This window comes from Odontesthes bonariensis, chromosome 10, assembly GCF_027942865.1.
Source record: "Odontesthes bonariensis isolate fOdoBon6 chromosome 10, fOdoBon6.hap1, whole genome shotgun sequence".
Classification (NCBI taxonomy): Eukaryota; Metazoa; Chordata; class Actinopteri; order Atheriniformes; family Atherinopsidae; genus Odontesthes; species Odontesthes bonariensis.
In genome coordinates this window covers 4,163,205-4,175,200 of record NC_134515.1, presented here as the reverse complement: position 1 = coordinate 4,175,200, position 11,996 = coordinate 4,163,205, and the positions used below count along the sequence as shown (strand labels likewise).

General features: G+C 37.2%; 1 protein-coding gene across 1 annotated transcript; it reads right to left on the bottom strand.

Annotated features, from left to right (window-relative positions):
* Positions 1–3,713: 3,713 nt before the first annotated feature.
* Positions 3,714–11,108, bottom strand: rhoaa (ras homolog gene family, member Aa). Its single transcript, XM_075475985.1, has 5 exons — positions 11,054–11,108; positions 7,192–7,347; positions 5,401–5,521; positions 5,183–5,313; positions 3,714–3,926 (listed from the first exon to the last, which is right to left on the bottom strand). Exons 2-5 carry the CDS (start codon positions 7,345–7,347, stop codon positions 3,753–3,755), a joined length of 582 nt encoding a protein of 193 aa, XP_075332100.1. The 5' UTR covers positions 11,054–11,108; the 3' UTR covers positions 3,714–3,752.
* Positions 11,109–11,996: the final 888 nt, after the last annotated feature.

Genomic DNA, 11,996 nt, shown 5'->3' with positions numbered 1-11,996 from the left:
AGAGCTTTCAAAGCTTCTGATTGGTTCATTGGTGGCACATCTGTATTTAGACTTTTGCAGATATTTGTTTTAAAAGATGCAAATTAGAAGATGATTCTGTCATTTTCCCCCATAATTGACTTATTGTGTATTTTTTAAGAGTTTTGGGATCTAAAAAGCTCAAATGAAAATGTAATTTTTATCTAAACATGCACATTTCTGCTCAAAATAAACCTTTTTTTTGCTCTTTATATTAAATGACTTCCTCTTCATACGTTTTCTTTAAAGAAGATCTCACCCAGTTTTATCTTTGAGGCATCTGCAGACGCACAGAGTGACTGACGTGATCAATGTGGGGCCACAAAGGCTTTGAAATACATCCTCACACAGATGTTCGGCCCAGATGTGGCTAATTCCTGGACAGTCGATGGGAAATGTTAATTAGATTTAATTCATTTTGGGCCTTAAAATATGTGTAAGAACAATAATGTGATCAAATATCTGCATTACCATCAACAAATGGTCAAAATTAGAAGGAAAATATTGGAAAAATTTAAAAGTTTTCTGTGGTGATATCAGTGGATTGAGACAGTAATGCATAAAGAATTCTATCTAATGTTGTTTATTATACTTTTAAACAAACCTAGGGTCTAATTAAAGTAAAGTTTTGGGAGGAATTAAATGATATCCTTCACTTTCCTGTGGTTAAACGCCATCATCATGTTTGTTTTGTTAATTATTTTGGCCATAAAAGTAAGAAAATTTGGAATATTTGAGAAAATACATCTGTATGGATAAAAATCAACTAATTTCTTCTGTGATTTAAAGATGTTTTATGTCCATATTTGATTTATGGCTTCGCTTTGACACCTTTTCAGTCAATAAAGCAGAATTTTGGGTTATTCTCTGTTCAATTTATTTCCTTTAGAATACATTTAAAAAAAAAAAAAAAAAAAAAAAAAAAAAAAAGACAACTGCAGAAATCTGAGGATAAATTTATATATAAAAGAACAACTCTTACAAATAACCAATTCTTTAGGAGCCGTTTGTATTTCAGAATTCATCAGAACATGTTTTCATACGTGCGCTGACCTATTTATTAACCCTTTTGTGCAAATAATACCAGGCAAGCCAGTAGAATATCACATTAAAGTAACATAGAATGGAATAAAAAGCAGAAAAAAGTGAGCCGACAGGAAAGAAAAGCATCGTTCCACCATAAGTGTTCAAATCAGAGGTTGATTCTTAAATAAAAGCAGAAGTTAAAATCAGAAGAATTCATCTCAGCCGTAAGAAATCCACTTTGCTGGTTTTTAAAAGTTTTGACACAGACTTTCAACACTTCCTGCAAACGTTTCAGATCTGGCAACCACAACAGATCTGGCAACAAGAACAGATCTGTCTTTTAATGTTGAAATAAAGTGTTTTCGTTTCAGTGGTGGCAGCTTAACAAAAGGTCTAAAATCACAGTTAAACGTCACGACATGATCATTAATGCTGTGGAAACGTGCTGAACTGATCAGGTTCTTCCACCCGTTCGCCTTAAATATGACCTGCTTTGAGAGATTCCAAAAGCTGCTTAAAGCATCCATGTTTTAAACTCCTTACAACTCAAATCTAAACATTTTTTTTGCCTTTTCGGGGACGCCATTTTGTTTCCCCCGAGCGTAAAGAAAGCCTCATGCTTCAAGGAGCAGGTTTCACGTCCAAATCTCAGGATATAAAAACACATTTGAAGTGTTTTTTCACTCAAAAAAAAGGGAACAAATACAGCTTCAGAAGCTGCGTTTACTCAAAAATAACCAAAAAGAATCTGAAACTTCTGAAAGCTGAAAACTATTAAAGATTATCTGCGTGTGTCCGCGTCAGGTGAAGCCAATTTCCAGCTTTTTTGCTGCGTTATTTTAAACTTTTGGCCATTTTTTATAAAAGCATTGATGTTTTAACTCTTTCAAACTCAAATCTACACGGGTTTTTTTGCCTTTTCGGGGACGCCATTTTGTTGCCCCCGAGCGTAAAGAAAGAGATGATTACGATCAGAATCGCCGCCTTCGTGCTTCAAGGAGCCGGTTTTACGTCCAAATCTCAGGTTATTAAACATCTTTTTTCACTCAAAAAAAGGGAACAAATACAGCTTCAGAAGCTGCGTTTACTCAAAAATAACCAAAAGGAATCAGACTTCTGAAAGCTGAAAACTATTAAAGATTATCTGCGTGTGTCTCGCCTTTCTGTCGGTTAAAAGAAGGCCGATGAGAACTTTAGAGCCGAGTTTGGCCACAAATGGCGAGAACTTCCATTTTATCGCTTTTTCCCACATGTTTTGGGCCCGAGTGGCGTTCATTCAACAGGAAGACGGGCAGTTCTGTACCCAGGATCAATCCACCGCTCGGTTGCAAGAGTCAACGCCAACCTGCCTTCACTAAAGAATCAGTTGAGAACAAACTTCAGAGACATTTGAAGCCAATTTCCAGCTTTTTTGCTGCGTTATTTTAAACTTTTGGCCATTTTTTTTTAAAGCATTGACGTTTTAACTCTTTAAAACTCAAATCTACACCTTTTTTTTGCCTTTTCGGGACCCCATTTTGTTTCCCCCCCGAGCGTAAAGAAAGAGATAATTACGATCAATTAATTCTTCCCACAAAGAAAACGATGATTATAAGGAAACTGTCTGAAGCTCAGTTTGGCCTTTCAGAACCAGGGACTCAACATAAAAGGTCCAAAGATCTTTCTGAAGTCACCTTTTTGTTCTTGCCGGGTTATTTTTCCCTCCGTTTGACACGCGTTCCTTATTGCAAAGTTATCGTAGAGTCGCTTTACAGAAATAAATGTGACTAAAAGTAATTTTTAACGAGCAGTTTGAAACATGATGAGTTGCTTCAGGTTGTCCCAACAGTTTTTATCTGATTATTTTTTAAGTTTAAAAAGGCTGAAACAGCACAAATCACAGCTGTTAATAATGAGCTTTGTCTTTGTTACGGTGGAAGCGGATGTAAATTCCAGCTGCGTAAAACAAATAAGATTTATTTATTTTTCTTTTGGCTCCTTCAGCTTCGGTCACAGCTGTTCTTTTAAATCTGTTTCCATTTGATTCAAACCATCGTTAAAATGCGCCTTTGGAGATTAATTAAGTATCATTTACTTTTCTATATAAATACTTTTTGCGGTTTGAAGAAAAAACTGTACGTTAAAACCGTTTTTTAAACACTTAAAACAAGTCTCGGTCGAATAAAATCAATTAAAAATCGCAAAGTTTTCTGGCTTGAAAGCAACGTTCATCTGAAATTTAATCAAAATGTTCCCATTAAATTGTTTTTTATGTCCATGGAAGATATAAAGCAGATTTGTGTCTGCAGGGAAATAAAGGAAACAGAAAATGTGGAAATGACCTCACGCCTTCACGGGTTTACTGAGCGACGGGCGTGGTCACGCTGCACGCCGTCCAAGTCTTACAACCGTTACCGATGCCGGCGCACATCTGTGGGAACGCCCGGGATCTCCTTCAGTTTAGGGCGACGACTGAGATGTTTCTATTTCTGGGTTTTCTTTAATTCAGCTACAAGTAATCCTAAAAAAAATCTGTCCAACGTTGGACTTGAACGTATATTTTCCCTTTTTTACTGTTTTTTTTCTTCCTTTTTTCTCCTTTGACCTGGTTTGGATTCAAATCTGCCGACTGACGTCACACAAAGACCCAGAAGGAATGTTTGTTTGTTTGTTTGTTTTCCCTTCCCTCCCTCCCTCCCTCCCTCCCTCCACCTCTGAGACCCGACGCTCTATAGCAGGACGCAACCGCTCTTCTTTCCTCGCCTCTTGGCCTGCAGCGCCGCCCTGGTGGCCATCTCAAACACCTCCCTCACGCCGTCCTTCGTCTTGGCCGAACACTCCAAGTAACCAAAGGCGTTGATCCGGTTGGCCATGTCCCTCGCCTCCTCCGACTTCACCGGCTCCTGTTTGGATAAAACAAAGTCAGGAAGGAAAACCAGCTCAACTCGCACAAACTGGACAAGAATTTAAACATTAAGGCTGTGTTCCAAACCGCATACTTGTACTACTACTCCTACTAAATTTCTGAGTTAGTATGCGAGTTTGAGTAAGCGAGAAGTTCCCGGATGCATACTAGATTCTCCGAAATGTTGGGTATGCATCATGAGGTTACTACTCATACTCAAACTACCCAAGATGCAACGTAACGTGACGTCGCCGATCGTCATTTCCTGTCAAAACGTCAGTTTCAAGCTAGCTACAACGAGGGTAGGTTCACTTCCTGTTTTCAAAACAAAAGCACCAATTGTATGGTAATGGCTTTCCCTATGATAAAAGGCAACGGGTATTTTATTTTGTGAAAATAACCGGAAGTGCGTTGCTCACTGCGGCTAGCTTTAGTAGCGCCGAATTCGTGGGAACAAAATTGTAAACAGCCGGTATTTTGTCAGATTTTCAACACGTTGGGGATCTAAACAACTACTTTCTCACCTGAAAATGTTTCAAATGTTGCTAAAGTTTACAGAGTTTAGAGCTTAAGAGAAATCAGCTTCAGGCCGGCTGATTTCGGCTCGGGCAGGAGCGAAATGCATTGTGGGTAAACGCTCTGCATACCGTCTGATCGATTAGTATGCAGTATGCAAGTATGTAGTATGCGGTTTCGAACTATATATACTTATAAAGAAATATTCTTGTTTGGATTTAAAGCGAAGCCGTAAATCAAAAATGGACATCAAACATCTTTAAATAACAGAAGAAATGAGTTGATTTTTATCCGTACAGACGTTTTTTCCCCAATTTTTCCATCTAATTTTGACCGTTTGTTGATGGTGATGCAGATATTTGATGTTTATATTCTTACTTTTACCTTTAAAATTAACAAAACAAACCGATGTTGGCGTTTAACCAGAGGAAAGTGAAGGCTACCATTTAATTCCTCCCAAAACTTTACTTTAATTAGACCCTAGGTTTGTTTAAAAGTATAATAAACAAGATTAGATAGAATGCTTTATGCATTACTGTCTCGATCCACTGATAAACGCCACAGAAAATGTGTCAAAAATAAGAAAATATTCTTGTTTGGATTCAATTTTTTCCTTCTAATTTTGACCGTTTGTTGACGGTAATGCAGATATTTGATCACATTATTGTTCTTGCACATATTTTAAGGTCCAAACATCTGTGTGAGGATATGTTTTAAAGTCTTTGTGGCCCCACCGACCTGCTTCATTTTGGCCAACTCTCTGCGCGTGTGCTCGTCATTCCGCAGATCCTTCTTGTTTCCCACCAGAATTATGGGCACGTTGGGACAGAAGTGTTTGACCTCCGGAGTCCACTTCTCTGGAATATTCTCTGCATCAGACACAAGGTGGAGGAGTTGAGCACGGAGCAGGTGCAAACAGGGCGTTAGTTCGAAGGCAAACAAAGAGGAAGCCTCACCTAAGCTGTCCGGGCTGTCGACTGAGAAACACATCAGGATGACGTCCGTGTCGGGGTAAGAAAGAGGCCTCAGGCGGTCGTAGTCCTCCTGACCTGCTGTGTCCCACAGAGCCAGCTCCACCTGCAGGAAGAACCACAACACACCTTCATTCGATGCTTCTTCACATCATCAAACTTTACTTCAGACACAAAATATATAAACAAAATAAGAACAACAGAAAAACTCAGAGATGAAGTTCAAACAAGTATTTGTTCATCCAGAATGAAGACAAATCAATCAATATTTATTGTCATTTATTTCTTGATTCATTCCTTTTTTTTGATTATTGATTTTTATGATGTTGTTTTCATTCTTTTATTTTTCTCTGTCATTAATCCATTTGTTGTTTTATCCTGATAAGATACATTTAATTTTGTTTATTTATCTTAATGGTGAGGCTCTCGATAAACCCTGCCAGAGTTTCTAACCTCTCCAGCACTGATTCATTGCAGCTTATCATTTTTTATTTTATCTGCACGCTTCACTTTTAAATTAATTAATTAATTAATGATTATTTTTAATGGGTTTTTTTAATTTTTATTACTTTTTTTAAATTTTTTATTTATTTATTTTTATTATTTTTATTTTTTTATGATTTTATTGCCTTCTTGTGTAGCTGTAAAGCACTTTGAATTGCCTTGTGTTTGAATTGTGCTCTATAAATAAAATTGCCTTGTCTTATTATCTATTGTATATATAGTTATTTATCTATTTTATTCTATTTCTTTCTTTTATGTGATATACTCTTGTTTGTAATGTTTTATTAAAGTGCAAACAAACAATAAACAAACTATTTCATTTTTAGAATCAAACAATCGACCCGTGAATTTGTACTTAAAGGGACAGTTCGCCTCTTCTGACATGAAGCTGTATGACATCCCATATCAGCAACATCATTTATGAACAAAGACTAATACATTTGCGTCACAAAATGGTTCTCCAGGAAAAAGTCAGACCTCACACAAATACACAAATGTATTACTCTGTTGAACGCATCTTGTTCTGAGAAGCAAGACGCTTTATTTTTTAAACCCCAGCCAACTAGCCGGACTACCTTCATTAGCACCAAAACGAGGCTGGAACTCTGCTCACAGGACGCAGCAGGGGGTAAGAAGATGTTCATAAATGATGTTGCTGATATGGGATGTCATACAGCTTCACGTCAAAAGAGGCGAACTGTCCCTTTAAAGCGGAGCCGCACAGTCAATCAATAAAGGAGAACAGAGAGCAGAGCGTGGAAACAGAAACCAAAGAGGAAGCAGATCATCATCCGTTCTTTGGATTTAGGATGAATGAATGAACGCTGAAACTTATTCTGAGGATAAATGCACCAGTTTCCTCTGAATTAAACAACTCAACAGGGTTCATTTTAAAGGAATCAATCTGATCGATTTGATCACCTGTAAATTAGTCCAGTCTGAAATATTTATTCTTTATTTTACAAGGTTTATTTTTAAAATGTTTAAGTCCTAAAGTACCTTTATTTAGATTTAAAAGAAAACACAATTTGTTTTAACGCTCAGATCTTTTAAAAAAAGTCTTTATTGCTGATATAAATTTAGTATCAGTGACTTCTAAACTTCTAATCTCACTCTGAAAAACACCTGAAACCCACAAAGACTGCAAAGAACTGGAGAACCTGAAAGGATCCGACACCGTTTCCTCTGAAAAAACCCAAACTGGATAGAAAACTGAAGGTGAAAACCAGCAGGAACCACATGAGACTGTGCTTTAAACACCATGAAGCTCACCTGTTTTCCATCCACCTCGATATCTGCCACATAGTTTTCAAACACTGTGGGAACATAGACCTCAGGAAACTGATCTTTGCTGAACACGATGAGGAGACACGTCTTTCCACAGGCTCCGTCGCCGACGATCACCAGTTTCTTTCTGATTGCAGCCATCTGAAAGACAACAGGTCAGACACAGCGTTTACAGCCGAGCTCAAAATGCACAAACTCATGCTCGTGTTATACAGAGTCGGACCGAGTACAGTCAGAGTCGGACTGGCTTTAAGTTACTTTAATGGAGGTTCTGTCAGCTGATTCTGTGGTTATAAAAATCAGGATTTTATTAGAGCAGAGCGACAGCCTGGAAATGCTTTAAGTGAGCCGACACGTAGTCTTAATGGGCTGAGTTATACTTCTTTTAACTGCCCTGGCGTTTATGTTAATGGCTCGAGACGTTTATCCTTCATTTAGCTTTGCCAGCGGTTGCGTGTGCTGCGTGGCGATTCACCGCCAGGACAGTAGGTGGAGTAGCGGGTTTTTTCAATGACAAGCCTACTACGATGAAAGGAAATTCACCCCCAGGACCTCTTCGGCAAGTCTCTCTTCGAGTGAATCCCATAGACATAATATATTATGTCTATGGGATTCATACTTCTTCCTCTTCGCTTTCTACCTTGGCGTTTGAAAACAGCGGTCTTTTATTAGGGGATGAAACCGGAAGATGAACACGCTGCCGGATGTGATGTAGATAGTGGCTTGTGCTCGTGTCCAGAGTGGCTACTCTATAGCTCTGCTCGGGTCTTGCGTGAACTTTAGAAAATTGAGGTGAAGCACGCAAGGGGGGGCTTGCAACCGCCCAAGGGCTTGCGTTGCGTCTTGCGTTGCCGACTATAAACCAGGGTTTAATGGGCTGATTTTCAGTGCCAGTTTCTGACAAAAGAAACAGAAAAATGTGTGAATCAGAGCAGCTTTACTGGGAATTCAGCTCAGGGCTCTAGCCTAACTTTTTCCACTGGTGCACCCAACTTTTTTTTCTTAGGTGCACCAGCACAAAAGTTAGGTGCACCCAAATTTTCAACCGCATTGCATTTAACACCGCAGTTTTACAGGTTCTTTTTTTTTTTTTTAATTATTTTATTGTATTTATTTAATTTTTTTATTATTTATTTATATTTTATTATTATTATGTTTATTTAAATCGGTGTCCATATAGGCAATATTTACTTGTAAATGATTAACTAGCAATCTGTTCAAAATAAAGTTCTTTATTTGAAGCACAATTCTACAAAATTACTGAACTACTTACTGAAACTTACTGAAAAAGTGTTGGTGCTTAAAGTGCTTAACTGGCCTGAAATTTAAACTTAAAACATCTCAAGATAAATTAAATGAAAAGAAAATCTAAATTAAAATTGCAAGTGTTTTAAGGGCTTTAAACTGAACATCTCACAGCTCAATGTCTTATGGACTATCCTCCATTGCAGTCACATGCCCCTCGGATGATTGGTTTAGACCACGATATGGGTCTAATGTCTGTTGTTGAGCCACAGGGAGACTTTCAGAGTCGCGTAGACTTTTTTTTCCTGGAACGGGTGGTCGCACCATTGAGAAAATAGGTCGCACTCTAGAGCCCTGCAGCTGGATTAATGAACACTTTAATTTTTTTACTGAAAGATGAAAAAAAGATGGAAACTTTTAGCCTTTGTGGAGCACATTGAGTCGAACATCAACTGCATTTTTCAGCTTTGAAAAGCTCAATTTGGTACAACTATGGTCCAACGAACGGGTTTATATGCATTTATAAAGTCCAGTTTTGATCAAACACAATAATATTATTTTAAAACACCTTTCTAATTCTAATGTTTTACATCTCAGAACATAATAAAAGATCATCTGGTCCTCAGCAGGAGCTAAAACCCAGTTAATCTAGCCTCAGATGAACAACATGAGACATATGACTGTGTCATCTGTGTGTCCTTTAAAAAAAATAATTTATTTTTTCTACTTATATTATTTCTTTTTTTTCCCTTTCAAATTATCACTACTATTAAAATTATCATTATTTTTTTTCTAAATTATGTTCAGTTATTTATCTTTATTTAATTTTCACTTCAAATGTTTTCCTATGTTTTATTAGTTTTCATTTATTGAACTACTATATTTCATGACTGTTGACTTTGCTAAGATGATGTGCAGCTGTAAACAGGGAAAACATGTACATGAAGGGAAATTTGACTTGTCATGTTACCATTGTGAAAAAAATGAATAAAAATTAAGTTGTAAAAAAAAAAAAAAGCCCAAATGAGAAGCGAGTTTTGTTAAAGAAAACAAAAAAAAATGTGATAATGAGGCAGATTTGCTGTTTTGGAAGTTGTACGAATGTCTGACCAACAGCTCCGTTGAGCTGTGAGCAAATCGATCACATGCTCTGAAGATTTCACCACAGCTTATTTCAAGTTCCTCTGCTCTGCTCTTTGGTAACAAAGTGTTGTTGCTGCAACTCACAGCATCCTGCTGGCATCTCCAGTCAAACCGGAGCGAAAACAACCCGGCAGCAACTCAATGTGCAGTTCTGTGTTGGCTGGATGGAAAAAAAAGGCTGAATCTATCCGTCTGTCTCACAATGAAACGTTACAGTTTACACCAGCAGCCTGTCACAAAGTCGCATCTTTTGAATAACCAGTGACGTCTCTGCTGTCGTTATGACATCACCGATTTAATAAAAACCCTTTTCGTATAATCCTCCCTTTGTCTCCACATTTACACCCATTTCACTGATCTATTTTTAACTCATCACCTTTGTGTCCTGCTTTCTTATTACTTCCACCCCTCATAAATCTCTGCTGACAGAACCAGCCAGCCTTCTTCAGTGTGTAAGCCTCAAAACACAATCCTGTTTTCTCCATTTTTAATAAGATAGATAGATAGATAGATAGATAGATAGATAGATAAGTACTTTATTCATCCCAATTTGGGAAATTGTTGTGTTGCAGCAGCATACAGTAAAAGATATGTAAACAATTAAAACAAGCAAATAGAATTGAATAAATAAATAAAATAAATAAACATTAGCTATATACAGTATGAAGAGGGTTTTTTTGTTTTTTTTTCTTCCTTAAATCACTGTTTATCATGAAAAGTAGCATCATTTTTATTCCCTCTGTTAAATATTTGATAATATATTTGAGACTGACTTTATTATTCAGTGTTTATAAGTTTTTTTTTGTAGGCTCACCCTGTCATAGCTTTAATTCCAAAAACAGATAACATAAGGATGTATTTCTATCAAATTAATATTTTCTGTATATTCAATTAAATATATTTTAAGCACAGGCTCCATGTGAATTCCCTCTGAAATTAATGGCAGTATTTCTGGACACTTGTTTGAAATAAATAAATACATAAATAAAATAAATAAAGACATAAATAAAATAAATAAACGCTTGAGCTCTTTAGCTAAGTGGTATTTGGAGAATTTAGCAACTTTACGTTGCTTTTGAACTTCTCTTCTTCACTCTTATTAGCATTTACCTTTGAAGACAGTTTAAATTAACAGCTAAACATTGGGCTAAGCGATTGAAGTTACACATAACGTGAACTCAAGGTTACTTTAACTGTAATTTAAGGTATTGTTCGACTTATGTTCCTTACGGAAGTAGAGTGTCAGCTAACCTAGCCTAGCCCAAATCAAGAAGCTAACTATTAGCATGCTAACTTTGCATAGTTTTCTTTTTAATACGGCTGGCTTCTTGTCAAGCGGCAACAAACGATTATGAACCCACCCGAATCTAATAGTTACACCAACGCATAAAACGGCTAAGTAAAGACCCGTTCTTGAAAATCACTTCTAAAGTTTTATCGTTTTAAGTGAGATACTCGCCTTTCTGTAGTTTTCCTGTTGGACCCAACAGTCCCGCCCCAGAGTGCGTTAAAAAACCTAGCCGCCCACAATATATAATTCCAGCCAATGAGACGCGGCTACGTTGTGAGTGACGGGTATGTCGGCCAATCAAGAGCAAGAACACGGCTCAAACGTAGAACTGTTTTGTCGGACTCAAAATAAAGGATATATATACATTTTTCTCAGTTTTCATGTGAATTTTCCTCCACCGCTGCTCACCCTCACACTCAAAGTAATTCAAAACGAACTTTTAAATGTCATGGGATAAATGGGATACATACACTTTTTTTTATTGTTGTGTTTTGTTAAAAGTAACTCTTTTTTTCTGATATGTAGAAATGTTTTGTTAATTTGAGGTTTTTTTTACACTTCAGGGCCACTGTAAACGTTGTGGTGCTCCATGCACAGAGGCGAACATCCTATTTGTCAAATTTGTGCCTTCTCTCTCCTCTCAAGGACACAGGATGCTGCAGGATTTAAACACACATATAAACATACACACACATAAACACACATATAAACACACATATAAACATACATATAAACATACATATACAAACATGATGCAGTTGTATCACTAGTCGTAATGTAACTGATGTCGAATTTAGATACCTAATTCTTTTAAATACCTGTCACCTGGCTTTCTGTCCCCTTTATCCGTTTTCCAGTTTGTGCACACTTGATTCTCTTTGGGTCTAAAAGTGAAGGAAGCGAGGACATGTGTGATGCTAGGAGGCAAGGAGACAGGAGTTTAACCAAGAGAACAATTCTAAACAGATCTATTCAACATGGTGGGAGACATAGCTACACCTGTACTTAATATACACACACGTTTACTTTTAATTCAGTTCACAGTGTGAGATAAACATGTTGCCCTGCCACAGATGCCAATAAGACTTCACTAAGGAAACGCAAGTGCTTA